This window comes from Wallemia mellicola, assembly GCF_000263375.1.
Source record: "Wallemia mellicola CBS 633.66 unplaced genomic scaffold WALSEscaffold_4, whole genome shotgun sequence".
NCBI classification, from domain to species: Eukaryota; Fungi; Basidiomycota; class Wallemiomycetes; order Wallemiales; family Wallemiaceae; genus Wallemia; species Wallemia mellicola.
In genome coordinates this window covers 17989-45090 of record NW_006531961.1, presented here as the reverse complement: position 1 = coordinate 45090, position 27102 = coordinate 17989, and the positions used below count along the sequence as shown (strand labels likewise).

General features: G+C 40.5%; 16 protein-coding genes and 2 non-coding genes across 18 annotated transcripts in view; 10 read left to right on the top strand and 8 right to left on the bottom strand.

Moving 5' to 3' along the window:
* WALSEDRAFT_31550 (hypothetical protein) overlaps positions 1 to 488 on the bottom strand; it is a 1242-nt gene extending 754 nt beyond the window's left edge. Inside the window, exon 1 of the mRNA XM_006956819.1 lies at positions 427 to 488. The gene's annotated coding sequence lies outside the window, so the exon portion shown is untranslated. The remainder of the gene's footprint in view (positions 1 to 426) is intronic.
* Positions 489 to 741: 253 nt separating this feature from the next.
* Positions 742 to 823, top strand: WALSEDRAFT_t24. Its single transcript has one exon. It is a non-coding gene; the product is annotated as a tRNA-Glu (tRNA).
* A 225-nt stretch (positions 824 to 1048) lies between these two features.
* Positions 1049 to 3033, bottom strand: WALSEDRAFT_59639 (hypothetical protein). The gene is made up of 4 exons (XM_006956817.1): positions 3013 to 3033; positions 2682 to 2964; positions 1416 to 2635; positions 1049 to 1365 (listed from the first exon to the last, which is right to left on the bottom strand). Exons 1-3 carry the CDS (start codon positions 3022 to 3024, stop codon positions 1944 to 1946), a joined length of 987 nt encoding a protein of 328 aa, XP_006956879.1. The 5' UTR covers positions 3025 to 3033; the 3' UTR covers positions 1049 to 1365; positions 1416 to 1943.
* On the top strand, positions 1076 to 1896 carry WALSEDRAFT_27553 (hypothetical protein; the record flags this gene model as incomplete). Its single annotated transcript, XM_006956818.1, has 2 exons — positions 1076 to 1367; positions 1418 to 1896. 2 exons carry the CDS (start codon positions 1076 to 1078, stop codon positions 1894 to 1896), a joined length of 771 nt encoding a protein of 256 aa, XP_006956880.1.
* Positions 3034 to 3094: 61 nt separating the features above from the next.
* Positions 3095 to 4591, top strand: WALSEDRAFT_59638 (NAD(P)-binding protein). Its single transcript, XM_006956816.1, has 2 exons — positions 3095 to 3234; positions 3279 to 4591. Exons 1-2 carry the CDS (start codon positions 3155 to 3157, stop codon positions 4000 to 4002), a joined length of 804 nt encoding a protein of 267 aa, XP_006956878.1. The 5' UTR covers positions 3095 to 3154; the 3' UTR covers positions 4003 to 4591.
* Positions 3265 to 5731, bottom strand: WALSEDRAFT_59637 (hypothetical protein). The gene is made up of 4 exons (XM_006956815.1): positions 5432 to 5731; positions 5029 to 5382; positions 4651 to 4983; positions 3265 to 4603 (listed from the first exon to the last, which is right to left on the bottom strand). Exons 2-4 carry the CDS (start codon positions 5314 to 5316, stop codon positions 4166 to 4168), a joined length of 1059 nt encoding a protein of 352 aa, XP_006956877.1. The 5' UTR covers positions 5317 to 5382; positions 5432 to 5731; the 3' UTR covers positions 3265 to 4165.
* Positions 5732 to 5989: 258 nt separating this feature from the next.
* WALSEDRAFT_31545 (NAD(P)-binding protein) lies at positions 5990 to 7271 on the bottom strand. The gene is made up of 4 exons (XM_006956814.1): positions 7252 to 7271; positions 7020 to 7206; positions 6424 to 6972; positions 5990 to 6376 (listed from the first exon to the last, which is right to left on the bottom strand). Exons 2-4 carry the CDS (start codon positions 7200 to 7202, stop codon positions 6065 to 6067), a joined length of 1044 nt encoding a protein of 347 aa, XP_006956876.1. The 5' UTR covers positions 7203 to 7206; positions 7252 to 7271; the 3' UTR covers positions 5990 to 6064.
* Positions 7272 to 7378: 107 nt separating this feature from the next.
* On the bottom strand, positions 7379 to 11301 carry WALSEDRAFT_16207 (hypothetical protein; the record flags this gene model as incomplete). The annotated part of the gene is made up of 2 exons (XM_006956796.1): positions 7379 to 8365; positions 8410 to 11301. 2 exons carry the CDS (start codon positions 11299 to 11301, stop codon positions 7379 to 7381), a joined length of 3879 nt encoding a protein of 1292 aa, XP_006956858.1.
* A 304-nt stretch (positions 11302 to 11605) lies between these two features.
* WALSEDRAFT_31542 (hypothetical protein) lies at positions 11606 to 12800 on the top strand. The gene is made up of 6 exons (XM_006956813.1): positions 11606 to 11658; positions 11707 to 11961; positions 12008 to 12395; positions 12444 to 12518; positions 12564 to 12627; positions 12673 to 12800. The coding sequence occupies exons 1-6, from the start codon at positions 11612 to 11614 to the stop codon at positions 12762 to 12764; spliced, it is 921 nt and encodes a 306-aa protein (XP_006956875.1). The 5' UTR covers positions 11606 to 11611; the 3' UTR covers positions 12765 to 12800.
* Positions 12801 to 12808: 8 nt separating this feature from the next.
* On the bottom strand, positions 12809 to 14546 carry WALSEDRAFT_56527 (hypothetical protein; the record flags this gene model as incomplete). Its single annotated transcript, XM_006956812.1, has 4 exons — positions 14526 to 14546; positions 14083 to 14480; positions 12896 to 14039; positions 12809 to 12870 (listed from the first exon to the last, which is right to left on the bottom strand). Exons 2-4 carry the CDS (start codon positions 14286 to 14288, stop codon positions 12811 to 12813), a joined length of 1410 nt encoding a protein of 469 aa, XP_006956874.1. The 5' UTR covers positions 14289 to 14480; positions 14526 to 14546.
* Positions 14547 to 14573: 27 nt separating this feature from the next.
* Positions 14574 to 16118, top strand: WALSEDRAFT_59634 (hypothetical protein). Its single transcript, XM_006956811.1, has 2 exons — positions 14574 to 15138; positions 15189 to 16118. Exons 1-2 carry the CDS (start codon positions 14691 to 14693, stop codon positions 15914 to 15916), a joined length of 1176 nt encoding a protein of 391 aa, XP_006956873.1. The 5' UTR covers positions 14574 to 14690; the 3' UTR covers positions 15917 to 16118.
* A 56-nt stretch (positions 16119 to 16174) lies between these two features.
* On the bottom strand, positions 16175 to 18266 carry WALSEDRAFT_31540 (NADPH oxidase B). Its single transcript, XM_006956810.1, has 7 exons — positions 18004 to 18266; positions 17002 to 17957; positions 16735 to 16953; positions 16560 to 16688; positions 16454 to 16511; positions 16329 to 16407; positions 16175 to 16285 (listed from the first exon to the last, which is right to left on the bottom strand). Exons 1-7 carry the CDS (start codon positions 18260 to 18262, stop codon positions 16264 to 16266), a joined length of 1722 nt encoding a protein of 573 aa, XP_006956872.1. The 5' UTR covers positions 18263 to 18266; the 3' UTR covers positions 16175 to 16263.
* A 460-nt stretch (positions 18267 to 18726) lies between these two features.
* Positions 18727 to 19143, top strand: WALSEDRAFT_50388 (ribosomal protein 60S; the record flags this gene model as incomplete). Its single annotated transcript, XM_006956809.1, has 3 exons — positions 18727 to 18746; positions 18794 to 18973; positions 19023 to 19143. The coding sequence occupies 3 exons, from the start codon at positions 18727 to 18729 to the stop codon at positions 19141 to 19143; spliced, it is 321 nt and encodes a 106-aa protein (XP_006956871.1).
* A 756-nt stretch (positions 19144 to 19899) lies between these two features.
* Positions 19900 to 20844, top strand: WALSEDRAFT_59633 (AMPKBI-domain-containing protein). Its single transcript, XM_006956808.1, has 3 exons — positions 19900 to 19988; positions 20012 to 20063; positions 20108 to 20844. The coding sequence occupies exons 2-3, from the start codon at positions 20053 to 20055 to the stop codon at positions 20712 to 20714; spliced, it is 618 nt and encodes a 205-aa protein (XP_006956870.1). The 5' UTR covers positions 19900 to 19988; positions 20012 to 20052; the 3' UTR covers positions 20715 to 20844.
* A 28-nt stretch (positions 20845 to 20872) lies between these two features.
* WALSEDRAFT_62837 (DnaJ-domain-containing protein) lies at positions 20873 to 21470 on the top strand (the record flags this gene model as incomplete). The annotated part of the gene is made up of 3 exons (XM_006956807.1): positions 20873 to 20935; positions 20984 to 21373; positions 21423 to 21470. 3 exons carry the CDS (start codon positions 20873 to 20875, stop codon positions 21468 to 21470), a joined length of 501 nt encoding a protein of 166 aa, XP_006956869.1.
* On the top strand, positions 20881 to 25118 carry WALSEDRAFT_59632 (hypothetical protein). The gene is made up of 9 exons (XM_006956806.1): positions 20881 to 20935; positions 20984 to 21601; positions 21648 to 22377; positions 22425 to 22725; positions 22771 to 22817; positions 22862 to 22950; positions 22993 to 23044; positions 23090 to 23211; positions 23259 to 25118. Exons 2-9 carry the CDS (start codon positions 21582 to 21584, stop codon positions 25015 to 25017), a joined length of 3120 nt encoding a protein of 1039 aa, XP_006956868.1. The 5' UTR covers positions 20881 to 20935; positions 20984 to 21581; the 3' UTR covers positions 25018 to 25118.
* A 209-nt stretch (positions 25119 to 25327) lies between these two features.
* Positions 25328 to 25400, bottom strand: WALSEDRAFT_t18. Its single transcript has one exon. It is a non-coding gene; the product is annotated as a tRNA-Lys (tRNA).
* A 717-nt stretch (positions 25401 to 26117) lies between these two features.
* On the top strand, positions 26118 to 26914 carry WALSEDRAFT_31536 (hypothetical protein; the record flags this gene model as incomplete). Its single annotated transcript, XM_006956805.1, has 1 exon — positions 26118 to 26914. A coding segment is annotated over exon 1 (619 nt), but the record flags the coding sequence as incomplete, so codon positions are not given.
* Positions 26915 to 27102: the final 188 nt, after the last annotated feature.

The following is a 27102-nucleotide window of genomic DNA, read 5'->3' as shown; positions in this document are numbered from 1 at the left end:
CGATTAGCTGAATCGGTATCGATATGACTTAGTCGTAGGGAAGTGACCTGTACGTAGCTGGGTTGCTAGGCACCGTGTCGCTCTGGGTAGTTCATTGAGGATCTTAGCAGTTTTCGCAGCTGTCAGCTTTCCGGCTGATGTTTTTGAGGTATTGGACTTGATGACTGACAATTTCGAAGCTTCGATTTTCAGTGGCGCTGTATAGCGTTCGCGCATTCTGCGTCGCATTGCTGAGTATGAAGTACTAAGTGTGAAGTCAATGTTGGTGTAATGATTACATTTTGTCCTTCCCTCGTTGGCTGTTCTATCAGCTAGTTCGTTACCATAGATGCCCGTATGTCCTGGGATCCAGTTCAATTGGACTATGGTTCCTTCTCTTCCTTTCATTCTTTTGATCCTTTCGATTTTGTCAAGTACTTGTTTTATCAAGTATTGTCCCGTCTTTGTCGTTTGTAACTGAACGATCGCCGACAAGACCGCTAGACTATCGCTATGGATGAAGACAGTATGTGGGGTCGGAATGTGTGGGGGTATGAACTCACGTTCTACTTGCATTAATGCTAGATAGACTCCTACTAACTCGGCTTCGTATATTGTAAACAGGCTGTCAGTGCCTAGTCTGTAAGAATTTCTAACCCACTCACTTTTGTGTGGTTCCTAACAAAAAATTTATCGGAATATTAAAAATGAAAAATGATAATAAACACTTTATCTAAATTAGAAAACTAGAATTATTATAATTCGGATATGGGGTAGCGGCTAACCTATCGGTTTTTCACTTGAATGACCACCGAAGCTCCGGGTTCGATTCCCGGTATCCGAATTTCTTTTTGCTTATAAACATTTTTTACCTGTCCGGCTGGAGCGTTGTGGAGACATTTTGTGTATTTCAGTGTCAAGGGTACTTTGACGGGATTATTGAAGTATGTTAGTAGAGCTGTTACGTATCTTGTGCTTTCTAGTAACAATTTACGACACTTTCATATGAGGAAATTAAATAACTTATTGATTATGACAGCATCTTTGATATGCTATAACTTGTCACTTCTTAGTTCCCAACATCCATATACCCAACATGCAACTAGTCGCGATATTAAAGAAGACGCTCTTGTTGGCGTTATTAATATTTTTGCATCTATTGCATCTCAGCGTTCAATTATTTAAAAGTCTCAAAGCAGCACTCAGATTACGAAAGAGTTATAACGTTCAAGCGCCAAGAACTTTAGCAGTTGTCCTAATTTTGAATGAATATAAAGGGCTTTGGAAGCGTGACAAGCAGTTACAATGGTTAATAGATAGCGCTAAGAATGCTACCAGGTGGTGCGAAAACCATGGTGTTCAGCAACTAACTATATATGAGCACACAGGTGAGTGAATGCTGATTATTACCGATTTATGAAATTAATAAAATCTAAAGGAACTCTCAAAAAGTATTATAACGATGTCGATGTCGAAGATACGAGTACAGATACGCCACCGCTGTCTCCTCCACCAACACCTACATTAACCCCACAGAGTCTTGGTAACATAAACAAAAGTACCGTCTCTGTGAGACTACTCTCAGGCGATGAAGCAACGGAGAGATTCTTCAAAGTAGCTGCGGATGTCCAAAACGAGGAATTTAGTTCACATACCCAACGAATCGCATTCACAGATAGTCTTATGAAGAGATGGTATAAGCATGATGATCCCGAATTAATAGTTGTTCACCACCTTCAACCATCATTCATCAGTAAATGTTTACAGGTGAAGGGGTTCCCTCCATGGCAACTCAGGGTTGGTGAAATATATCATGAAAAATATCGTTTGCCGTTCTCAAGGGGCGCGTTATCGGAAGACGTTCTAACAAGGGCACTCTATTCATATGGTAAAGTCGAACAACGTCTAGGAAAGTAGGAATATACGGACAATTACATTTATTTAAATATTGGCATTTATTTACATCATTTCTTCTGTTCATGTACTTGATTGAGGAGTTTGCCAGAGGAGATAGCACTCTTGATGTTGTCAATAACTAAGACTTCCATTTTGTGTTGGGTTTCACGTGTTTCCGTACCCATGTGTGGGAGAAGGGAAATGTTTGGCATGTCAATCAATCTTTGGTCGATGTTTGGCTCATCTGGATAAACGTCGAGACCTGCTGAGGACAATTTACCAGACTTGAGGGCGTCAATGAATGCTTCTTGCTCGACAACACCACCTCTAGCTGTGTTAATCAAGACCGCACCGTCCTTCATCTTGCTGAATTGTTCTCTACCGAATGAGTTTGCTGTTTTTTCATTGAGTGGGAGGTTAAGTGAGATGACGTCAGAGGTAGCCAGTAACTCATCCAGAGTGCTGACATACTCGCATGGGAAACTTGGAGGAGGTTGAATTTCTCTTCTATTGTGATATTTTATTTTCATATCGAAACCTAAAGCTCTCTTTGCTAATGCGCCACCGATACCACCCATACCGATGATACCAATTGTTTTACCTTCTGGATCAGAAGCTGGCTTTAAACCTTGCTTGAAGACACCCTTTCTAGCGTTAACTTCTGCTTTCCAGTATTGACGTAATGAAGATAAGATCAAGAACATTGCTGTAGTAGCTGTGGCGTCGTCTACAGCTGCTGGTGTGTGAGATACTTGAATACCTATATTTGTCAACTAAATGGATAACAAGTCATAAGGAATTCTCACCTCTAGCAGTTGCTGCGTCGACATCAATTTGATCATATCCAGCGCCATTGTGGCAGATAAATTTCACAGTTGATGGTAACTTATCTATCAATTCTTTATCAAAGAAACCAATTTTGCTTGCGCTGTCGTTGTGTCTGTAGATTGCGACTATACCGGAGTACTTGGTCTCTAGTTCCTCGTAGAATTGCTGACGGGAGGTTGATGTGAGTTGTACGACTTCACCAAATTGCTTGAGCTGCTCAATTTCCTTGTGAGCCCATACGATAGTACCAGAGATAAGAATCTGTATTTCTGTTAGTTATAGTACTTGTAAAAGCTTAAAAGGACTAACTTTTGCTGACATTTTAAATTTATTGTGTTGGTAATTATGCTAGAACACTCCGTTTTTATAGAATCACATCCGGAAGCTGTTCCGAAATGATTGAAATAACAGCGAGATGAAATCGGACTGTCCTCAATAACAAACTTTCATCATGGCAAGCAGTGCAGAAACTCAAAATCACTTTTCCCCTTCAGATTTATTCTCTCTCTCTAATCAAAACGTCCTCATTACGTAAGTGATACGGAAATTACCTTATACAAGCTAACAAGAGATAGCGGTGCAACCAGAGGTATAGGTCAAGCATGTGCTGTTGGTTTGGCAAAAGCAGGTGCTAAGCATATAGTTTTAGTACAAAGAGACACTTCAAATACTGCAACCAGGGATCAGATCACAGACGCAGGAGCTAAGGCTGATATTGTCGTTGCTGATTTATCAAACATTGATGCAGTCAAGGGCGTCTTCGATCAAGCACTCAAAGTTGCAGACGGTGGTCACATCGATGTCCTCGTTAATTGTGGTGGTATACAGAGACGCTCACCTAGCACAGAATTCAGTGAAGATGACTGGGACGACGTAATCAACGTAAACTTAAAGTCTGTTTGGTTGCTATCTCAAGCTGCCGGTAGACATATGGTACCTAGAAGACACGGAAAAATCATCAACTTTGCATCCTTGCTCACATTCCAAGGCGGTTTCACTGTACCAGCTTACGCATCAGCTAAGGGTGCTGTTGGTCAACTTACAAAGGCTCTTTCAAATGAATGGAGCAGGGAGAATATTAATGTCAACGCAATTGCACCTGGATATATAGCTACAGATATGAACGAAAAATTGCTCGCTGATCCTACAAGGTTGAGACAGATAAGTGAGCGTATCCCTGCCAATAGATGGGGCCAACCCGCAGACTTTGTTGGTCCAGTCATCTTTTTAGCAAGTGAGGCATCAAAGTATCTCAACGGTGAGATTCTTACTGTCGACGGTGGATGGATGGGTCGTTAAATTGTATTGTAATGCTAAAGTAGAATGGTATGCATAAATGTCTGTAAATTGCAAGTGGATATATTGCGAACTATCAAGTCGTATCAATGAGGTGTTAATCCTTGCAGTGCCTCTATTGATGTAGTTTTCTTTATACGAATAGTCATGATCTCTTCCTGAGCACTTAAATGCTACCTTCTGAGTCGGAACTGTAAATACCATTATTAAAGTCGATAAACCACCCTTCTTTGATGAGGATTCCTCCCAAATCCTTCAATGGTACTCCCGCAGCTTTCAAACCTAACATATCAGTAGCGAATTGTAGTATCTTCTGATTGTCGAATTTGATATTGAGATGGCCACTTGTAGATATCGCTTTTGCTAGTGTTCCATAGATTGTTCCTGCTACGAAGGCTTCATCTATGGAATTACTGCTGGTGTATGATCTCGTACGCGAATGGGTGCGTGGTCTACGAGAACTTTCTGCTCTGATGAACTCTGATGTCTTCAATGAAAGCATATAGGTCGTTCTTTCATCCCAAATGCAATATAAGTTGGCCTTTTTAGAAACCCTCAGCGACATGAAGAGTAAAAACGTTCTTGCATCATCAAAGCCGCTTTTCTATGATCGACGTTAATATCTCAGGAGCTCAATACTTTATTACCCACATTGACGAACTCCTTGTTGAAATATACAACGTCTGCGAATGGAAGACAATCTTCAATATCAGGTTTTAATCTGCTAAAACAGCTTATAGATATAGTTGCCTGATCATTCAACGTTACGTCAAGGCCACTTAGGTATTTGTTTCCTCGTATGTACTTCATAGTCTCATACAGGTTTGCTGTTGTCTGTCCATCAAAATGTACCCAATCGAAAGACGACCTTTGAAGCACATCATCCAAGAATTCTAGAGGTGGTAAAGAAGTATTACTATTGCTATTAGAATGATTAAACCTTGTAGTCATGTTATTAGACGTGTTGTGAATGATAAACGTATGCTGGATCTCATATTAGTATGTACTTTAATAAGCTCTGAGACTAACAGGTACGCCCCCAGAATCTGATTTATGAATGTGTTCTGTAGAAATACCTTCATCTTCTAATTGAGCCTTGACGCAGTTGCTGTTGAGATCCCTGCCTAATTGGGAGTAAACAAACGTTTTAGTATCAGGTAAACCATTGAGTCCGATTAGAATATTTGAGGCTCCTTGTATAGTACTAGATTGCGATTTGCTCTTAACTTTGCTGCCTTCTTTTGGGTAACTCGAAGTAGAGCAGGTTGTCGTAAACTCTAAATTGCCAGCTGACAATACCTTTAATATTCTACCCATACTAGAGTATTCGAATTGTCTTTAATCTCGAGAAGGTTATGGTCGTCAGGTACCAGGAAGAGATACGTAGGATATTGTAAGTATATGATAAGAATAAAGCTAATATCATATGTAGCTACTTACACTTATTCAAATCTTTCCAATATTGCAATCTAATGCAACTATCTAATCTCCGTTAAACACTATCAGTCACAGAGTAAAGATAACTCTGACAGTTCTGATCTATCTGAACATTTGTATCAGAAATTTTCTAATTTATAGAATACGAATGACATATCACCTGCATATGCCCACACAAGTTAGTCCGATAGTGCAAAACTTGCACGATGCAGAAACTTAAACCCATATATATGTATAAATATAGGCTCTAATATATGGAATAGAAACTGTGACAAGTTTTTACATTTAATTGTGTCTCTCAACAGTCATCAAACTCAAATACTTACAAAGACAACTCCTAAACAATGTTAAAACACTATCATTTATAGCATTATTATAGTCCAGATAACTTTGAAAAATATTACTGGAATTGTCAATCTTTGAAAGTATCATTGAAATCGCATGAAACACTGTCGATAACATCAGATATGCTGTTTGACCTAGATAAAGGCATTTGAGAAGAATTTTGGAACGATAGATAGGAACTCCTCCTTGATAATCTTTATTAATCGTTATAAATAATAGATGTTATAAAATATACAAAAACTTAGATAGCAGATCGTGTATGAAACCTGTTCGCTCGATGGATTTATTCAAGCTTGATAACAACTTTACCGAAGTTGTTACCCTTGAGAAGATCATTGAAAGCGACTGGTGTACTGTCGAGACCATCATATACATGCTCTTTAACCTTGATAGAACCGTCTGTGACGAGTTTTGGCATGATTGCTAAGAATTCGTCCTCGATAGTCTTTCCAGAGAATTCTGGGTTCTTGCTTGGTTGGTTTTGAAGGTAGAAGACAATGAAACCCTTAATAGTAAGTTTCTTTGCGACAATTTGGAAAGTGTTCTTAATACCGTATGCTTCAGTAGCATTGTATTGACTGATAGCACCACAGGCCTTTATGTAACAGTCAGAAAGCTTCAGAGCATTTCCAGGACACTTACAATAATTCTTCCGAAGTCTTCTATCGTATCCAAAACGGCTTCTAATGTAGAACCTCCAACGTTGTCGTAGAATATGTTAATTGGGCCAAATTTCTTGATTTCCTCACGTGTGTCTGAGGTTTTGTAGTTGAAAGCATGGTCTGCACCGATCTCCTTGCAGAATTTTACCTTCTCATCAGAACCAGCACTGGCCAAAACCTTAAGGCCCTTGAGCTTACTAATCTGTACGACCAAAGCTCCTACTGCTCCTGAGGCAGCTGAGACGAAAATTGCTTCACCCTTTTTAAGCTCAACTAAAGCTTCCAAACTTGCGAATGCTGTACGACCAGGCATACCGAGAGCACCGACAAGTGTCTGTGGGCTGGCTGGGCTGTTTGTAACATTTGAAAAGCCTTTTGAGCTGATTACAGCGTATTCTGAGAAAGGTAAAGCACCATAGACGAGATCGTTTTCCTTGAGGTCGGCACTGTTTGATTTAATGACACGAGCAACACCTGCATTGTCAATTGGCTTTCCAATTGAGAAAGCTGGAACGTATGATTTAATTTCCTATTTTGCGTCATCAGCATGTTTCATTTCGCCGTGTTCACACATACCTCTGGACGCATTCTACCTCTTTGATAAGGATCGAGCGATAAAGTGAGAGTCTTGACAATAGCTGAACCCTCTGGGATGTTTTGGTCGAGGTTGAATTCCTCAGTAACGACCTTGAGGGTTTTGCCAACGACGGGTTCACCGACTGGGACTTCGTTGAAGATAACTGATTTGTTTTGTACCATTTTGCTGTAAAGTCTGTTAATTTATTTCTTTAATTTGTCTCTTAATTACCTTTTTTCGTTTATAGTTGTGATGAAGAAGGCACACGGTCTCGTAATATATATTTTCTCACCTCCACAGTAGCTTCACGAATATTAATAATGCACTTGCTTATAAATATACAAAAATATCTAAAAAATCAATTCTTGATAGGTTTGCGAATAATGTTAACTTTTCTTACTGGGCCTCTTGGGCTTTGAGAAGTTTTCTTCTTCCCGGTGGTTTTACCGGGTGTTCGAATGACATCAGTTGGAGTTTCTCGTAATTGCCTCTCTAACATTTTGATTTGAGATACAGAACTTGCTGACTGCGCTTTGAGGAAGTGTACGGTCGGTGGTCTGTGAGATTGTGTGAAGAACCGGCAGTCGGGTGCTGGTTCATTAACCGGAGGACGATCTTCCATCTTTCTACCATCTTGTTTTATCGTACCATTTGTTATTTTCAGAAGAGCTTCTATGTCGTAGCATTCTCCTGGTGGTATAGCTGTGGTATTTGAAGGTGTTACGCAATCCATGTCCACCTCTTTTCTGAAGACTTGATCTATATCCACACCAGAGAAGAATGCGACCGACATAGGAAGGTTGTCCATGCCCAATTTGAATGCAAACATGGCTCTCGTCCAGAGATTAGCTATTTGCAGTGCGAGTGCTAGCCGATATTTGTCCTTTTCATCAACCAAGAAACGAACTTCATCATGTACGGAAATTAAATACCTTGCTTTTATGTTATATTTGTTGATGAGATGCTCCATAGACACAATAAGCATGTGCAGATAGTCTACACCGCTACTTTGGACGACCCAGTTGACTCTACTGGTCATGAAATTACTACCAGATGCTGGAAGGTGCTTCTTGGATAGAGCCGCTGTAATCTCACATCCTAATGTGGGTGTGCGAGGCTGGTCGCTTAGTGCGATCTCTTCGAGCTTATTGAAAACATACGATTCGGTACCGCCATACCAGAACTTTTTTCCAAATGCATCTCTTATCGTCTTACCCTTTGTCGCGGCGTATAACTCTGTTGCTCTTTGTTTGGCTTCGCTTTCACTTATGGAAGGATTTGATTGAAGGAGCAGCTGTACAGCATGCTTAACACCGGCACCATAAATACGTGAGTAGTTAAAAACCTAAGGAACGTTAAATTATAACAGTATTACCTAATCCCACACACCTTCGCTTGGTCTCTAGAAATACCCAAAATGTTTGCCGAAACAGAATGTAAATCGGTTCCAGCACTCTTTGTACCTTCTAGTGTCATCCAACCTATCGCAGTCGCGCCTTGCACACCAAATTGCGCATCACCCAGAGTAGCACATATCCACAATTCCTCAGAATCAACATCTGCACCAACGAATGCATAACCAGGGGGTGCTCTCACCATGGCTTTAAGTTCACTACCAACTCGGTTTTTCTTAGCATTTGAGGCTGTTAACCAAGTTTTTTCAATAGCTCGACGGGTAATCGTTCCCATTGGAATAACTTCTGGGAGAATCATACCACGTTTGGACTGCTTACCACCTAGACCCATGTTCACGCCATCAGAACCATCATAGACAGCGAACTGCTTCATCACTCTCTCCCTTGAACTAATCCAGTAGCTACACTGTGCATTGAGATCCATTGCTGCATGAGCAGTGTTGTCCTCACTAGTCAGCACACCTGACTCCATGGCATGTATGAATCCCTTCGATAGGAGGTTTCCAACATTGTATTCTTCACCGTCTTTGTGGGGTATTTTGTAGAATGCAAACTCTTTTGTTGCTTCACTGAGCGTAGCATCCGAGGGATGTTTGAAAGCAAGTTCAGGTTGGCGAGTCGTGTGTTTCTCATTGATTATATCACTCCTTGGTACCCTATACACCCAGCCATGTTTGCGTGAACTAAAAACGGGGTAATTGAGCCAACGTAGCTTCAGCAATATTGGTGACAACTTGCTTCTCGTGGATACCTCAATTTTGCCGTCCTCACGCCTATGCTTCCCCTCAAGGTCCCAGTACCATTTTGGTTGCATCAATGAAGAATTCAGGTTTTCTGCAGGCGTCGAAGACTTTATCGGCTTACCGAAAGATTCGTTGAGGCCAACACCAGCTAGCTCGCTTGCATGTAGTAATTTCTTGTGTGATGCCGAGGTTAGCCTCGTTGGTGACCAGTCAAGCTCACTGAGCTCGTTAATGTTGTTATTGAGATAGCTCTCCAACATAATTTTATTGAGTAATGTTTCAGATTTTCCATCACCGCCGCTAAATACACCTAGAAGTTCTTCTTTGGAAAGTACACTGGTCAATCTACCATCTTTTACCAACCCCTCAAATGCCTTGCTAATGACATTGCCAACGATGAAGCTCTTACTAAGTGTATTAGGAACTTTGACAAAGTAGTAATTATCCTCTTCGTATTTCCTAGCATCATTGTCTTTTAATTGCTCCGCTTGAGATTGCAAGGTGTCATCTTTATTTGGTACTTTCGCTGCCCAGCCTAATGTGGTGGTAAAAATTATAGGATGACCCAGGTACTTCAGTTGTATAAGGTATGGTAATATGCTTGCCTTCAGTGATGGTGATGAAAGCATCGAATCTGTGCGTCTTGCAAGCATTTTTGAGAACCAAGTGGGTATTTCAATATCAGTCTTGTTCCCTTTTGAGGTGGTTTTCCGCGCACGTCTGGCACGTTTAGGTGTCCAATCAAGTTGAGATAACCATACATCATCTTTCCATGAGCCATCATCCAATTTTGTCTTGGCCATTTCAGCTAGTTCACCTAGATTGTCATGAACATTGTCTGTCAGTTCTTTGTATTTCCCTTCAGCGGACTTTATGTACTCCTTCCAAGATTGGTCGATAGGTAAAAAGGAGTTTCCCATACCGAGCATGCCTGCAAAACTAACCGGATGTGGGCAACGCTCAAGGAACATTGGCAATACCTTCTGGTAGACATCATGTGTCGCTTGAACATCTAGCGCACAGTATTGCATCAGGTTTTGTAACTCAGGCTTGAGTGTCTCGGCATTACTACTCTCGTCCATGAAGTACTCCCTGGTTTGCTTGTCAAGTCGTGGTTTGTCGGGATTATACAATTCGTAAACATTATTAAGGGAGTTTGATGTTGCAATGTCTTGCCATTGGGAGTTTCCTGTGTCTTCAACTGACACTTGCAGCATTGCTTTATCGATAGCTTCTTGAGCAGCTTTCTCCTCTAGTTCATACTTCATCAATGATTTCTGAAGCTCAGGATCCTCGCGCTCTGTTAAGATATTCCTAACTGTTTGGCTTGCTTCACGTGCATGGTCGCGCTCTAGCTGTTTTTCCTTTCTATGGGCGACCCAAGCTGGTCTCTGAGGACTCGACATACCTCTAACAGCAACATGCAGTGACATTGTGTCAATGAATCTGTTAGTTGACTTCTCCATTGCATATTCTGGTGCCAATCTTGCTCTATCGTAACCAACGTTGTGACCAACGATAATACGACTTCTACTGTCACTCTCTCCCAAGGGTATGAAATGCTCTGTAGAGGTTGAATGGCCAGTTAGATAGGGTGATATCCAACTATACCAATGAGTGGGCGAGGCTGCTACCGCCATAACAGCATGTTGAGAAATATGTGGTAAGGTTTCTACATCAAAAACCACCATAGATTCCGTTGAGGGGCCATTTTCAATGCACTTGTAACTTCCATCGGAATCGTAAACTGTCCAACCGTGGGTGTCTGTAACCCAATAATCTGGCATTGTAGGTAATTTTCTACTGCACAAGTCCTTGGATAATCCTAAATATGGTTCTGCAACTTCGCTCCCAATTCTCCAGAAGTGATGATCTAAATCTGGCCCCTGTAGCGGTGGTAGCGTAAAGCTAGTCTGAGGAAGTGTAGATCCTTTACCACTTGCTAAATTGTGCTTCTCGAGATGTTCTAAGGCGATGTTTACATACGATGGATGCGGTTGTTCGAGATCACGAGGGTAGACTTGCCTACGCAAGGATGGAGTAAGCAGCTGCACTCCTACTTCATTCCTATGTACTTCTGAGGCGTCTGATAGTAAATTGTGAGATGAAGTTCTTTGTGTCATTTGATAGCCTACAAGTTCGTGTAGAAGAATGAGAAGAATGCGTGCTTAAGCTGGCTATACATTGTCAATAGGATATCTTAATACACTGTATATATCGTACTCCAGCTAGCTTTCTTCCTGAGCTCTCCACTGAGCACCCTCCTCATGGTTAGAGATGAAAGCCTAATGTAGCTGTATAGAAGTTATTTATTTAGAGATATATAGATTCCATTTGAGAATAAATCTAACGTCATCATTACTCATGTTCATGACATACGCTTGATAAGCATCGTCGTATTACGAAATCAGATCTTTGGAATTCACTATCAAGATGACAGCGGACATTCTGAAATTCGCAGATAAAGATGGCGAGTTTAGGTGCGTATTATTATACTACCAGTATAAGACGTCTAAACACCCTAGTAGACGCCAGGTTAGTGCATTCAGAGATGAAATAAAAAGCGGCACAAAATTCGAACCAGAGTTTAATCGTTACCATTTAGTAGTATGCTACGCATGTCCATGGGCACACAGAGCACTCATAGTACGCGCACTCAAAGGATTAGAGGACTTCTTGCCTTTATCAGTTGTTCATCCTTACATTAGCGAGGACGGGTGGACATTTGATAAGAACTTTGAGGGTGCAACTGGATGTCAAATTGATGGTGTGGATGCAACGCTGTGAGGGTAAATTTTCACGACCCGTAATTTACTAACACATAGACAGTCTTCGCGATTTGTACTTCACTGCTGACAAAAACTACAATGCTAGGTACACAGTGCCAATTATCTGGGACAACAAACTCAAAACTATCGTGTCTAACGAGTCAAGTGAAATTATTCGCTTCCTTAACAACTTGAAACTGGATGCCGGTGGTGACATCTATCCTGAGCACCTGAGAGGTGAAATTGACGAACTGAATGATTGGGTATACAATACAGTGAACAATGGTGTTTATAAGAGCGGGTTTGCGTCGACACAACAAGCTTATGAGAACCACGTAAAGCCACTCTTCGAGTCATTGGATAGGTTAGAAAAGATACTCTCCGATGGAAGGGATTTCCTTGTTGGTGGCCAACTCACAGAGGCTGATGTTAGGCTTTACACTACTATTGTGAGTATACCTTTTCAAGGCATCTCAACTGACACAATAACACCACAGGTTCGCTTCGATCCTGTCTATTACAGCCACTTTAAGTGTAACTTGGCCATGATCAGATACAATTACCCTAACATCGTAGGTTAATAATATCACAGTAGATTTCGACTGAACACATCCTAGAATCGCTGGATGAAGAATCTTTATTGGAATAACGATGCATTCAAGTCGACAACCAATTTTGACCGTGAGTTTAATTTACCATTTCAATGACATAATTGACGCAAAACAGACATCAAATATCACTACTATCACTCACAACGCAGTGTCAATGCCAGTGGAGTTGTTCCTCTTGGTCCCGTTCCAAATATCGAACCACTTTAGTTATCTAAATACATGTATCAATATACAGTCTACTCCTATAATGTGTTTAATGTGCTCTTAAGTAAGCCCAAGACATCTGGCTTCCTCTTCGTGTAGTATCCAAAAACTATTGCAGAAACAGTAACACTCACTGTAATTGCCCATTTGACACGGTTCCTTCTCATCAATTGTAGCTTTTGATCTTGGTTGCGTTTTACAATTGCAGAAGCAAGTATTTCAAGAGCAGGGAGCGGTTGTTTTACTAAGTTTCCAACCTTCCTGGTTGCAAACTCAGCGGCTTCATCAGAAATACTTATTGGTGGTGATCTGAGGACAGAAAAAGAGCCCATGATTACATCGACATCTACAAACGGATGGTTAAGTGGATACGTTCTCTTTATTTCCATCATTGAATCTAAAAGTAATGGTAACTCTTTATCCAAAGAGTCAGGTATACTGGAAAGTATCGCATGAAGATTGCCAATATCGTCATCGAAATCTTCACTCTTGACTACACCCATAATTTGCTCCTTTTTATGAAGAATCAAAGCAACACAGAAATAGACCAACGTGTGTGGTCCTTCTGCAATCCAAACATCGAACAATCTGGCAATCCCCGCTTGAGATGTTACATCGTGTGCAAAGAGTGTGAGTATCCATGAGAGTGCAAAGAAAGGCTCAGGAGAAGTTTTCTCGACTATAACGGCTAAGTCTAAATCTACTGCTATGAGTATCTTTTGGATTAACCTTAGCCATCCTAGAATAGGTTCTAGTCCGACACCCATACCATCTCTGCACCAATGTAGAGCGAATTTCTCTACAAATTTCTGCATCCTTAGTAAATCTAAATCAAGCTCTACTACTAATACACCAATAATGTCATGAAATCCTTGGAAGTAATGCAACGAAGGTCGTAATCGTAGTGTACTAATGATTAGATCATGTAATAAAGCTTTCAATTGATCTTTCTGCTTGGATGTAATGTTGCGAGGGTAGTGTATAAATGATCTGTCGATATCTAACCTCACTTGATGTTCATCCGGATGTGCTATTCTCAAACTTCGTCTATCTTGTTCGCTAAAAAGGCACAAGTATTCGTTCAAGCTGTATCGTTCATCGATTTCTTCAACGTCTTCCTCACTAAATGGAGACCAGAAGAACCACTGTCTGGCGAGTGCGTATCTACCATTTGGTGAACGTGTTCGTGATCTGCTTCTCGATTTGCTGGGTGATTTCCAAAATTCAGACACTGGAGGTAAAGTTGTTTTCTCGCTGGGTATTTTCAAGAAATGGCACCTGAACTAGTGAGTGAAAGTAAGGACTAGCTAAATATACCTACCAAGTTGCTGTACGAAGAGACCTCGACCTTTCTAAAGCGGATAAACGTGCTAGTTTTCTCAATTGCTCATTGTCGTTACTGGAAAGTGCATTGTCAACTTGACTGTACATACTAGTAGTACGCGATGTGCCATGATCTATTTCTTTCTCCTCTGTGAGTTCTCCATCAGTGTGTATATTTAAGGATTCCTCTTTCTCGCTGATCATGGAAGACTAGAAGAGAGATGTATATGGCATATAGAAATATCTATTATGTCTTACAAATGTAGTACACTTAATGACCATAGATTGTTGGTTTACATCTATGATGTTATGCAATGGAATGACACAGATGAGGTTGTACAAGAGGTATATACCCTACGTTATATAATCCCAAAGGACTCATATCATCCTACTATTCTTACGAACTCAAGCAAATTTGACCAATACCCTGTAATTACGTACTATCATAGTCATAGAACTCCCACGTAATGATTATTTGTGTTTCCTGTAATTAGCACAGCGAATTTTAAAAATTTCAAAAAATAAATTAAAGTTCGCCAGTTCGCCTAAACAGGTATTATTGACAGTTGAAGATATATTAGTCACCTTATTTGGAAGGAGACGTCCATGTTGAAATCAAAATCGCTCTCTACCTTGTTTGCGGGTAAGCAGAAGCAGACATTTAGATTGAGAGTTGTATTCGACAACCCTGAATCACGGGCTACACCGTTCACCTTCGCGTTTTCTCCAACTTTGACAGTAAAACAACTCAAAAAAGAAATTATTAGACAAGAACGTCTAAGAGGAAGAGGAGACTTATTTGAGCTGGTAGACGATGAAGAGTTGTTATTAAACTGTATACGCCTATATAAAACCTCTATCGATGTTGGTGCAGAGAGTCAATTTAGGCAACACAACAAACAACTCTTACAGAAGACGTCCATATTGTCTTACTTCAGTAGTACGTTCGTCGGTGATGACGATATGCCAATCAAGACACTCATGAAGGATGGCAGTTGGTTGAAAAACGACAACATTATACACATGGTAGCGAGAGTCGTTCCATATGCAAATGGTGGGTTAAAAAATAACAAATCGTTAATAACTATTAACATATTGCCCTAGATACTCTTACACTCTTAGCCACTTTTCAAGATGATATCAGTATTGAAGACAACACACCACCAATAGTTATTGATGCAGATGGCGAATGGTCACTACGTAAACTCAAGCAAACATTAATCCAAGCTGATGGAAGACCAATAAATCCGTCGAAGGCGTTGTTATATGCTTCTGACTGTACATTCTCGCCAAGTGCCGAAAAGAATACCAGTATAGACACCACAGAGATTGAAAGAGCAGCGAAAGTACCACTTAGAGTTGAGTCCTTAAAAGTTAGTAACTTTTTCCCACCAAAATCAGATCTTGACAAGATATCAATCATTATTTCATTCGACATTAAGGAACTTCCACCTAAAGTTCGCTATATTCATCCAAGACAGAGGTTTATATTTGATCCGCTACTCACGAAACGTGAGAAAGCAACCAAATGGAAACCAGCTACTGTTAATGCAAGAGGTACATCACATCAAAAGAAGACTATCGAGAAATCCAATAGTGATGGTGAAATTGGTGGACCTGGTCCACAATTTTTGTCACTTCCCCAACTCGATTTTAGCAATTCGTCACATGTTTCTACACCAACTGAGCCTCAACCTCATACACCAACTGATGGACAATCTGAGATCAATAGACCAAAGGAAGAACAATATGGTTTCCTTAACAATGACACAGATACATCAACATCATTGGCATTAGCTTTGGCATCACTTGACAGACCACTAGTAATCTAATCCTGATGTTGCAATCATATAAGGCACTCATGATCATTATTCAATTTTATTAGTCAATATAGTATTTAATAGAACAATTTTACAAACACGGAAATTTTCACTTAATATAGTAGCATAAATGTATATCAAGAAAAAAGCAACAATCAGCAAGCAACTAGGTGCATCTAGCAGGAAAATTTATAATATCTCTTTCACAATTACGTAGGAATCGCATATATCTCATTTAAAATTGTAGTAAATGATAATAGTTAATTGTTATATTTTTACAACAGTTTGTGTGCGAATTTAAAAAGTAACCTCGTGATGTAAAAAAATGCTTATATGTAATCCTAGATAGTGTCCCACTTCTAGAAGTTTTCTTTACCGAAGCTATGAGACGTTAGATAAGTCATCCAAGAGAGTCTTGACTTACAAGAATCTAGTTCCCTTTGGGTTTGAGTATTTGTTGCAACACTTGTGTAAAGCAGAACCAAGAGCTTGAGGACCGCAGACTGAGGGATGATTAGCGTGATAATAGAACCGTACAAAAATCCTCACAAAAGACACCGGCGTCGGTATTTGGATGCTTAGCTGTAATACCTTGGAAAATACGATCCTACGCAGCAATCAGAGAAATCACATCAGAAGAACATTCTTCACTCACCCAATTTGGTCTTCCAAAGTTTGTTGGTGCCCGAAGACCACTAATTGCATCTCTTTCACTACCGATATCATGTGCAAGGATATTTTGGATATCATCAACTTTGATCTTTGCAGTGAGGTATGTTTGAATCTGGAAGGCCATGTTAATTATATAACGTTAGAATATCTTGGCGTACCTCAATGTAGTTGTCAAGATCTTGCTCTTCAATCGCATGCAGAAGGGAATGGAACCACTCGGCAGATCCGAAATCACGGATGACCCAGATGAAGTAAACTTTAGACAATCTAGTAGGTTTGTTTGGATCTGGCCAGTGTGCCCTGTACCAGATATCCTTAAGAATGCTAGCGAATGGTGTTACACCAATACCTGCACCAACGAGAACCGCGATTTCGTACTAAAGATGACAATTAGACGAGTCACATGATTAAAATGATATACTCACATTGAAGACATCCTCACTGGCTGAACCGAATGGCCCATCAATCATAACACGAGGGAGTACCTTATTTACTACACCAGCATTCACACCATTTGGATCGTCACCTTCGATCACCTTATCCTCTTGATCTAAATCGCATCCTAATTTGGCAGCTAGAGCTTTTGTAAAATCACCAGCTATACGTATATGTACACTAATATAATCCTCTTCAGGTGCGCTAGTGAGTGTAAAGGGATGCCATTGCCAGAGAGATATAGCTGGACAATTGAGGAAGATATATTGCCCAGCTTGAGTTCTAATACCCTCTTTGCGTATTTGTAATTCAATAACTTTGCTAGGATGTTGAATGACTTTACTAATATATGTCAACTTCCTCGCTCTATATTCCCTTAAAAGTCTTTCACCAATGTAAATAACACCGCCGGCTATCCAGTACTTCCAAAATACACCGACGACATTGTAATTGCAATATGGTGGAGAATCCGGCTGTATCATACAGAACATACCGTGCGATTGCCAGAGGATAAAGAATGGTATGAATAAGTGATGTGAATACCAAAAGCGTTCGTAACCGACGTTAGCTCTACGAAGCTTCTTCTGGCGAGCGAAATATAGCATGGTCATGAGACATAACAACATAATCCAGCCAGTTGCACCTGGACCAGAAGCAAAGTTACTGAAAAAGAAACCTTTGAAGCCTGTTCCATTGTGGATCGCCAAACGAGCGAAGTTTGATTGGTGCGATAGAACATGTATAACTGTAAAGAAGCAAATGGCATAACCAACTATCTTGTGGAAATCTATGTTCTTATCAAATGGAATAACCTGCCCAAGGGGTGTACTCCTGGCGAATGAAACAAGGGTACGACAAACTGGGAAGAGTATAAATGCGATATTGATGTGCAGACAAAGAGCTGCACTCTTAGCCGATACGAACGATTTACCAAATATTGTACGCGCTTGTATTATGTGAGCATCTCCGCGTCCGCTTAAATGTGCACTTACCACCGACGTACTCATCGTTAAGATCGTAGTGTACGAAGCCCAGACCGAATACCAAACTAGAGATGAGAACCCATACAGCAATAAATAAATAGCTAAGACCGTCATTCAATAAGAATATACGCAATCTATTGATTATTGTGAGATGTTTCTGTTGATTGTGGAGATCCTTGTAACTAAGCGTCTGACCATCTTGCACTTTGTTCAATGAGTTGGCTTTACGATGCCTCAGATGCGCCGTTGTAGGGTATTCTATCGACATCGCCTGCGATGATGGAAGAAGATGTTGAAGAGCAAGAGATATGATGATAAGAGGAAGAGATAGTAAGTGATGATGAGAGATAGTGAAATATAGTGAGTATATATACGCATATGATGCCGTAGATGTATTATAGGTCATAGATATATCGCCTAAACTGTCGTATCCCATAATTTGGGTTATTTCTTTTGATCCTAAGAATAAAGTAGCAGAAATATATGTAGATAGTATAGCAGCGATAAAACACCCGAAGGATACCATCTCTCAACTACACACTGAGATCACATATCGAAAGGACAGAGGAAGACTAGATATAGAATATTGATAACGTATATACCTTTATAAAGACCTATTAAATATCACAAAGAAGCATATTTATTTAGTAATTTTTATATTTTTTTTCTCAGGCGATTGTCGAATTTTTCCAACTGAGATATTCTTCTTTAGGACGCAACAGCTAATCCCAAATGTCACAAGAGCTCGCAACGTGCGGAACTAATCAGCTATTGAAATAAATTACTAATAAACATGCAGTACTTACGCCTCCCTCATCTTGGCTGACGAGAACCTCCCAATCGAAGCTGAGAACATCCTCAAGCTCACCAGTGCAGCTGGTGTCGAGGTTGAAGGTATCTGGGCTACCCTTCTCGCTAAGGCTCTTGAAGGCAAAGACGTCGCTGAAATCTTGACCAACATCTCATCAGGTGCAGCAGCGTAGGTCTTCCCTATAAGAAAATATTTTCATCGTACTAACAAACTGTAGTGCCCCAGCCGCTGCAGGTGCACCAGCCGCTGCTGCTGATGCTCCAGCTGAAGAAGCTCCAAAGAAGGAAGAAGCCAAGGAAGAATCTGACGATGACATGGGTCTCGGTCTCTTCGACTAAGCGAAGTTCTGTAAAAGTCCGATTCATTAGTTTAAGCATTTGGGAAGGTATTTGTTTTGTGCAGGCTGTATTTCCTTTTGAGATTTTTATTTTTTATGTGTGACTATTATACTATATAGTGATTTCATATTATCATTCAATGGATTGATTACTTAGTTTTTTTGTAGCTACTTTGTAGCTACTTAATTAGTCTTCGATTTACTACTTCCGTCTGACGTAGATCGATGACAAATATATTGACATATTAGTTTACTACTACAATATCCCTCTATTCGCTTGTATACATCTCCCAATATATCCCCGCATCTCTCGCACCTCTTTCCATATCCCTCTATCTCTCAAACCACCAACATGGGCAATAGTGCATCCTCCAACAATACCCAAAGACAGCAGAGTATTAAAGACATAGCGACACACAACAGACAGGCCAGTCAGCAGCAGGCAGCCGCCTATAAAGCCCAACAACCTAGACGTAGACCTGAGTTTCCCCGGCGTCGTAGTTTAGAATTACCTGATTTGTTACCTTTATCACAGCACGCAACAGTAGAGAAATCAGCTAAGCCTCAATTAGTTGGTTCGAATGACGTTGAAACTACAAGCAGCACACAAAATGTCAACAAAGATCAACCACCACCAGCTTGGATTCCACAACCGGGGACTGTCAGCTCTCCATTGATAGACGCAGCAGTCGCTTTACAAGCAAGTTACTTCCCTACTGTACCTGCCACACAAGCTACCCCTAGCCTCAAAATGGACGACGGTGCTGATTTACCTGCGTACAACACTGCAGCAGTGCAGAATGATGAGAGCATAGCTGATCATGAATTGACGGATACAGTATTGAGTTGGCGTGGTGGTGGTCACGAAGCTCAGGTTAAATTTGGCCCTGATTGGAAGACAAGCGTACCGATGACGAGGAGGTACGTTTTGTTTTTTTCTGATGAACCATCTGACGTTTTGATAGTGAGGGTGACTTTGTTACTTGTGTTAAACTTCCACCTGGTCACCACAGAATCGTATTTGTGGTAGATAACAATTGGCGTGTCAGTGACGACCTTCAAACAGCAACCGATGATGACGGATTGATGGTCAACTATGTCGAAGTGCCTAAGATCGGCGATAAAATGGAGCACTCGAAGGAAGTTAACAACACGCGTATAATTACACCACAACAGGATAACTTTATCGATTTGTCGCATCAAGATCCAACATTAGCTCATGAATACACAAGTGATATACCCCAAATGCTTATCAACTACGCCAACCTTGAATCTTCACCTCCATCTTCACCACAAGCAAGCAATATTCCACTACCGGAACCACCTATGTTGCCTCGACAGCTGGAAAGAGTCGTATTAAATACTCAACCACCGCAGTTGGCCTCTTCATCAAGCAATCCCGTACCTCATGGCGGTACTCTAGACGATAATAGTGTATTACCAATTCCAAACCATGTTACACTCCGACATCTCACGGCGAGCGCTATACGTGGTGGTGTACTTGCTGTTGGTACGACCACGCGCTATAGAAGGAAATTCATTAGTACAGTTTACTATACTAGCATTGATTGATTGAGGGGTATGATTGAGAAGATTTCATTAACATACAGCGATCAATACACGTATGGATTTATCATTGTTTCAATTTGTAGACATACTATGTATTTAGTGAGGATTTCAAATTTGTTTTTTTAATATTTGTGTGATACTGACCTTTTCCTTATGACCTCATGAAACAAAACCATTATGATACTCTAAACATAAGCAAAGATGCATCTCAAAAAGATATTAAAGTATGTGTTTCAATGTTCTAATATATGCACTTCATAGATACCCTTTAGCTCTCATATAGAAAATTAGCGCTGCAAAATCATCCAGATAGGACGGGAAAAGCAACTGATGAACAATTCAGAGAAGTACAAGAAGCATATTCAGTGCTTAGCGACCCAATGAGGAAGCGTGAATATGATTTAACTAATGGAAGTGCTAGTATACAATTGATATTGATCGTTACCATACTTGCAATGATATACCTAGTCTACAAGATATCAACTTTTCTACCAATATTATTACTTTGTTTACTTACAATTAACGCTAGCAAGTTGGGTAGATCACGTGCACTGCCTCTCACACTTATCATATTATCATTCACATCTGGCTGGCTATTCTTGCTCTTATGGGTAATTTCAATAGGCAGTAATTTAGATGACGTAGAGTGGCTATTTTGGGGTGTTTTATACGCTTCTTTATTTGATAATTATCTTATCATTTCTCTCTTAGTCACTTTCACCTGGACAATCGAACAGACGCGGTTGGGACAGAGGCTGATAAATTTGTCACCTCTAATTGTTGTAGTTAAAGTATTTATTTTAAAATACCTATGACGTCATACGATGTACTATTATTGGACACAGCTTGGCATTTTACACCTTGACAACGATGAACGAAGATGGAGATGAGTAAGAAGTTATTTTATTTTGTTTTACACCTACTAAATTACGATAGCGTTGTACTAGATCCTATCACTTTACACAACGTAGAAGCGAAAGATACGACAAAAGAGGAATATGACTATGTCATGCGCAGACTAAGCGGGAAGGCTAACATAGCTGATGACAATTTTATCAGTAAACCATTCCCACCCACACACTCCAGTCAGGAATTCATTAGAGAGAATTTCCCTACAATTTTGAAGGAGTTTGGAATATACACCGCTATTTTATCTATAATACCATTACCTATACCCTTGATCATTGCTCTCACTGCATGTTTACTATGGAGGATATGGTGGCATCTTGATAATGAAGCTGATAAGCTTGTATATGAACAGGAACGACAAAGAGTACTCAATAGTAAGGCATCCATTGGTGGTATACAGGAGAGTTGTAACTGGATGAATCAGATATTGAGTAGAGTATGGGGCATCATCAATCCTGATCTGTTTACACTTGGTATTGATTTATTGGAAGACACGATGGAATCTATGTTACCATCCTTCATGGCTGGATTTGTAAACGGTGTCAAAGTGAGCGATATGGATCAAGGTACGGTACCAATGCGTGTACTATCTATGAGGGATCTCACAGATGCCGAAATGATGGAAACTCTCAATAATAATGACGAGGAGAAAGAGAGTGATAGTAGAGCTAGACCAGATGAAGAGTCAGGGGAGTATGTCAATTTGGAGATAAATTTCGCCTATAGAGCTAAACCATCGGGTAGTTTAGCCAGCAAGGTTAGTGGAACTGTTTATGAAACATGAGTCGCTAAAGCACCGTACAGTCACGGAATATACACATGCTTATTCACTTCGTCGTAGGCTTAAAAAAGATGTTAGGTGCTGTCATGCCAGTATACGTAGAGGTTCAGGGTATGACAGGAACACTGAGAGCCCGCTGTCAACTTATCCCAGACCCTCCCTTTATAAAGAACACCACAATTGCTTTCATGGGTCTCCCAAAAGTAGTCATATCTGCTACACCACTCACTAAACACTTCCTCAATGCTATGAAATTGCCACTCGTTTCACAATTTATCAATAGCAGTATAAACGCTGCAATGAGAGACTTCTGCGCACCTAAATGTAAGCCAAATTTGCATCTTAAGGTCATATCTGATTGTTTTCCAGCTTACACGGTAGATGTGCAAGATTTATTATTAGAAGATGATGTTAAAGTAGGCTCGATTTACTTAAATCTCATTACTTACAAACCCATCAGCGCGACGCTACTGCTATTGGAGTTATCGATATTCGTATCCATGGGGCTCACGATATAGAGAAAAGCGACACAAATGGTACATCAGATCCGTAAGTTTGGGTTTATTAGAAAAACTCTTCTTATTTGCTTAGATACTGTACGATCTCTTTTAGTAAGGAGCAAAAACCAGTTTATTCAACGCGGGTGAGTTGTCCTATACTACAATAGCTCTTTAACACTGGCATGTAGGTTATTGTCAACGATTTGTACCCAACTTGGGAAGAATCAACAACGATCCTTTTACGTCCAGAGATAATCAAGTCACAGGAGGACATTATTGTACAGCTATACGACTCCGATAGGTTTTCTGCGTGCGTATACTCGATATTTTTTTAAAAGCCTAACGAAGATCTCATAGTGATGACCGTCTGGGTGCAGCTACAATGAGTATCACAAAACTAGTCAGACATCCTGGTAAAGTTTATAGGCTCAACAGTGAGTTAGCTGGACAGGTACATGGAACCAAACGACAAGGCACTCTCAGCTGGAGCGTCTCATTCCACCCTAAAAGAGATCTTAATAAGAGTCTTCTTACCCCAGGTACACATCCAGGTGTACCAGAAGACATCGCCAAGAAATACAAAGATGAATTTGGCGATCATAAACTCGAGAATGAGAATAGACTCGTACAACGCATCAAACCAGAGCCTGATTTCCCTTCTGGTATACTCTCATTTCAAATCCACTCTATTTCGCAACTTGAAGTTAAGAAGATCACTGGTTCATTTGGTACTGACTCAATGCGTAGTGGTGTAGCAGGACAGAGTTATATGGAAACTGAAGATGAAGAATCTTCAGCAGCTCCAAGCAGCTACTGCATTGTTATAGTAAATGACCAAACTGTATACAGAACGCGTAAAAAACCATTTGCATTTAATCCAGTTTTCAACGCTGGTACTGAAAAGTTTATTGCTGATTGGAGGAGCACAGTGGTATGTGTTGTCGTTTATGATTCCCGTTATAGGGAGGAAGATCCAATCCTTGGTGTTATTCCATTGAAACTCTCTGATATACTAAGAAACGGCTGTCAATTGACAAACAGCTACCCACTCATAGGAGGTCTCGGCTATGGTCGTATACGACTAAGCATTTTATTCAGAAGTAGCGATATGAAACTCGAAAGACCTCTACTGGGTTGGGAAATAGGTACCGTACAGCTTCACTCAAACGTCGTTGTGAAATTCAACGAAGGAATGCATGTAAATTATAACAGATGTATTATACGCACGATATCATCAGAGGTCAAACTCAACAAAAGGAAAACAACTGCAGTAGACACAGTCGCTTGGAAAATCGAAACTGATGAACCACCGATGCGCCTTCCAGTTAAACGCCGCTATGCTAGCTCATTCAGACTGGAATTCTATACGAACAGTCGCGTGGGTAACACGCCCGCCGCTGTCGCTATCATCTGGTTAAGGGATGTCGTCGACAATGAAATGCTACGAAACTTTAGAATGTCACTCTGGGAAGGCAAAGATTTCCATCGCTTGATGCAATGTTATACTTATACAGAGGAAGATGCCGAGAGACTCAATTTGAAGAAGATTGGTTATGTCGAATTAGACATAAGATATAAGTCTGGTTTGGGTAAAACACACAGTCATTTCAAAGGTAACAAGGAGAGTATGGATGTCCTGCAAGCTTGGGAAGCGGCCGTCAGTTCTGGCCAGCGTAGCACTGTTGGTGACTTTATAAATGAGTATACCGATGTGGACAGAAACCGTGACCCTGCGAGGGCAGTCATTGGTGGTGCAGACAACAGTTCACATAGAACTTCTCATAGATACAGCACAGATGGATACTCAGTAGGTACTTTGGGCACGTTTGGTGAAATGTCAGGCAGAATGTCCGGTAGAATGTCAGGTGATTTTGGCGAATATGAAACTGATCATGAGGAAGACGGTGAATTAAATAAACACGCCAGACATAACAACAAATCATCAAAAAAAGCGATCAGAAAAGCTATGCATCGTGAGCATAGAGGTAGTTACCAATATAAACCTATTAGAACTGCCTTATGGGCTGCCAAAGGGATGAGGCATACTGCTTCTAATATAAGAGCAAAAGCTTCACTACATGATCGCAGAGCTGATCAAGTGGAAACCGAGGTATAATTACAAAGTTTATTCTTGTGCATATATTTTACTGACTTACATTACATTACAATGCATTATTTTAATGAAGGTACTCGCGTGGATTGTTCTGACTTCATGATTCTTCTTTTTGAAATACTAAAATGATGATAGGACATAAGTAGTCTCGAATGTGAATTTGCAAAATTACGCTTTCTAATTATTTATGATTACATAAACTCTACTGTGTTCCTCTACTGTTATCAATGTAATCTGAAGAACCCCAAAAATTTGTAACAATAGATTCTTTGGATTTACACTTCAAAAATATACTAGCGGGCAAAAATTAAACAGCCCCACGCGGGGCTCGAACCCGCAGCCTTGAGATTAAGAGTCTCACGCTCTACCGATTGAGCTAGCGAGGCGTTGAAAAAATGGACTCATTTCTATATTAAATTACACCAATAATATCGAGATTTTAAAAACTGCCAAAAAAAATTTTACCTGCCGCTGCCCCTGGGGTGGCGGTGAAGGCTTAGATCCTCCCCTCACAAGAGTGTAGTAGGTTCGAATCCAATACGGTGCAAAAGCATCTCAATTTACGACTCCGGTCAAGAAACACTTCCAATTGACTCCTACAAACTCAAGAATGAAATGACCCTGACTCTATAAGAAGTATTGATGGACGAAGTTATAATTTGTACGTCTTAACAATATATTCAGATTTCATCATCATCATCATTTTACCTGGAATCACACACCAATGCTTGAGGGTCTAAAGGAGATGGAAACTATAGTAGCCCATCCTTTCGTACCCTGGGTACCTGCAACACTAAGCTTTTCACGAGCAGAGGATAAAGACCAAGCAAAAGCACAGCACACAAAATTGTGTAGACAATACCACACGTCATGGCACTTCTATACAGATGGGTCATTGGCTGAGGGACAAGTAGCAGCAGCCTGTGTGGCTAAGCTACCACACAAAAGAGAGTGGGTTAGATATTCTTACAGACTATGCACTGACAGCCTGTTTACAATATACGAAGCCGAGTTAGTAGGAGTCTATCTAGCATTAATGCAAGTAGAACGTGAGTTCATACCCCCACACATTCCGACCCCACATACTGTCTTCATCCATAGCGATAGTCTAGCGGTCTTGTCGGCGATCGTTCAGTTAAAAACGACAAAGACAGGACAATACTTGATAAAACAAGTGCTTGACAAAATCGAAAGGATCAAAAGAATGAAAGGAAGAGAAGGAACCATAGTCCAACTGAACTGGATCCCAGGACATACGGGCATCTATGGTAACGAACTAGCTGATATAACAGCCAACGAGGGAAGGACAAAATGTAATCATTACACTAACATTGACTTCACACTTAGTACTTCATACTCAGCAATGCGACGCAGAATGCGCGAACGCTATACAGCTCCATTGAAAATTGAAGCTTCGAGATTGTCAGTCATCAAGTCCAATACCTCAAAAACATCAGCCGGAAAGCTGACAGCTGCAAAAACCGCTAAGATCCTCAATGAACTACCCAGAGCGACACGGTGCCTAGCAACCCAGCTACGTACAGGTCACTTCCCTACGACTAAGTCATATCGATACCGATTCAGGCTAATCGACTCACCGAAATGCAGGACGTGCAGCATAGGTGATAGCATCTCGCATAGAATATTTATATGTAGAAGACACATAATGGCAAGAATCACCTTGCGAAGAAAGATAACCAAGATCAACGTTCGGTTCGAATTAGGGTCCAATGCTCAGGAACGCACAAGCTCTTCAAGCCCTTTACGAGTTTTTCAAACCGCAATTGACTACATACCAAAGATACTCCGGTGGTTCGGCGTAACCGAGAAAATTCCCGGACACGCAAATCACCAAGACATTTTACGACACTAGTCAAGAAACGCTTCCCACCAATTCAACATACCATTCAAATCCTCATGCTTTAAGAAGTATTGATGGACGCAGTTTAACTTTGTATCGTCTTAACAATACATTTAGATTTCATCATCATCATCATCATATATTATTTACCTGGAATCAACTTAAATCGAAGCTATTGGCTTCGTGTTGGAACCAGGTACAGGGCTGAACATACAGAGTCAGTCAAC

Excerpts from the sequence above, each read along its gene's own strand:
- WALSEDRAFT_59639 (XM_006956817.1), bottom strand. Across the intron at positions 2,636-2,681 it reads CGACGCAGCAACTGCTAGAG|GTATTCAAGTATCTCACACA; the intron begins GTGAGAATTCCT and ends TGACAAATATAG.
- WALSEDRAFT_59638 (XM_006956816.1), top strand. The coding sequence starts at position 3,155 with ATGGCAAGCAGTGCAGAAACTCAAAATCACTTTTCCCCTTCAGATTTA. Across the intron at positions 3,235-3,278 it reads AATCAAAACGTCCTCATTAC|CGGTGCAACCAGAGGTATAG; the intron begins GTAAGTGATACG and ends AACAAGAGATAG.
- WALSEDRAFT_59637 (XM_006956815.1), bottom strand. The coding sequence starts at position 5,316 with ATGGGTAGAATATTAAAGGTATTGTCAGCTGGCAATTTAGAGTTTACG. Across the intron at positions 4,984-5,028 it reads CAGATTCTGGGGGCGTACCT|CATACGTTTATCATTCACAA; the intron begins GTTAGTCTCAGA and ends TATGAGATCCAG. Across the intron at positions 4,604-4,650 it reads TCAACAAGGAGTTCGTCAAT|AAAAGCGGCTTTGATGATGC; the intron begins GTGGGTAATAAA and ends CGTCGATCATAG.
- WALSEDRAFT_31545 (XM_006956814.1), bottom strand. The coding sequence starts at position 7,202 with ATGGTACAAAACAAATCAGTTATCTTCAACGAAGTCCCAGTCGGTGAA. Across the intron at positions 6,973-7,019 it reads GAGGTAGAATGCGTCCAGAG|GAAATTAAATCATACGTTCC; the intron begins GTATGTGTGAAC and ends GACGCAAAATAG. Across the intron at positions 6,377-6,423 it reads AAGACTTCGGAAGAATTATT|GCCTGTGGTGCTATCAGTCA; the intron begins GTAAGTGTCCTG and ends TGTTACATAAAG.
- WALSEDRAFT_31542 (XM_006956813.1), top strand. The coding sequence starts at position 11,612 with ATGACAGCGGACATTCTGAAATTCGCAGATAAAGATGGCGAGTTTAG. Across the intron at positions 12,519-12,563 it reads GATACAATTACCCTAACATC|AATCGCTGGATGAAGAATCT; the intron begins GTAGGTTAATAA and ends AACACATCCTAG. Across the intron at positions 12,628-12,672 it reads GTCGACAACCAATTTTGACC|ACATCAAATATCACTACTAT; the intron begins GTGAGTTTAATT and ends GACGCAAAACAG.
- WALSEDRAFT_59634 (XM_006956811.1), top strand. The coding sequence starts at position 14,691 with ATGTTGAAATCAAAATCGCTCTCTACCTTGTTTGCGGGTAAGCAGAAG. Across the intron at positions 15,139-15,188 it reads AGTCGTTCCATATGCAAATG|ATACTCTTACACTCTTAGCC; the intron begins GTGGGTTAAAAA and ends ATATTGCCCTAG.
- WALSEDRAFT_31540 (XM_006956810.1), bottom strand. The coding sequence starts at position 18,262 with ATGTCGATAGAATACCCTACAACGGCGCATCTGAGGCATCGTAAAGCC. Across the intron at positions 16,954-17,001 it reads CCAGTGAGGATGTCTTCAAT|TACGAAATCGCGGTTCTCGT; the intron begins GTGAGTATATCA and ends TGTCATCTTTAG. Across the intron at positions 16,689-16,734 it reads ATCTTGACAACTACATTGAG|ATTCAAACATACCTCACTGC; the intron begins GTACGCCAAGAT and ends ATGGCCTTCCAG.
- WALSEDRAFT_59632 (XM_006956806.1), top strand. The coding sequence starts at position 21,582 with ATGAACGAAGATGGAGATGA. Across the intron at positions 22,726-22,770 it reads AGACTTCTGCGCACCTAAAT|CTTACACGGTAGATGTGCAA; the intron begins GTAAGCCAAATT and ends ATTGTTTTCCAG. Across the intron at positions 22,818-22,861 it reads TATTAGAAGATGATGTTAAA|CGCGACGCTACTGCTATTGG; the intron begins GTAGGCTCGATT and ends CAAACCCATCAG.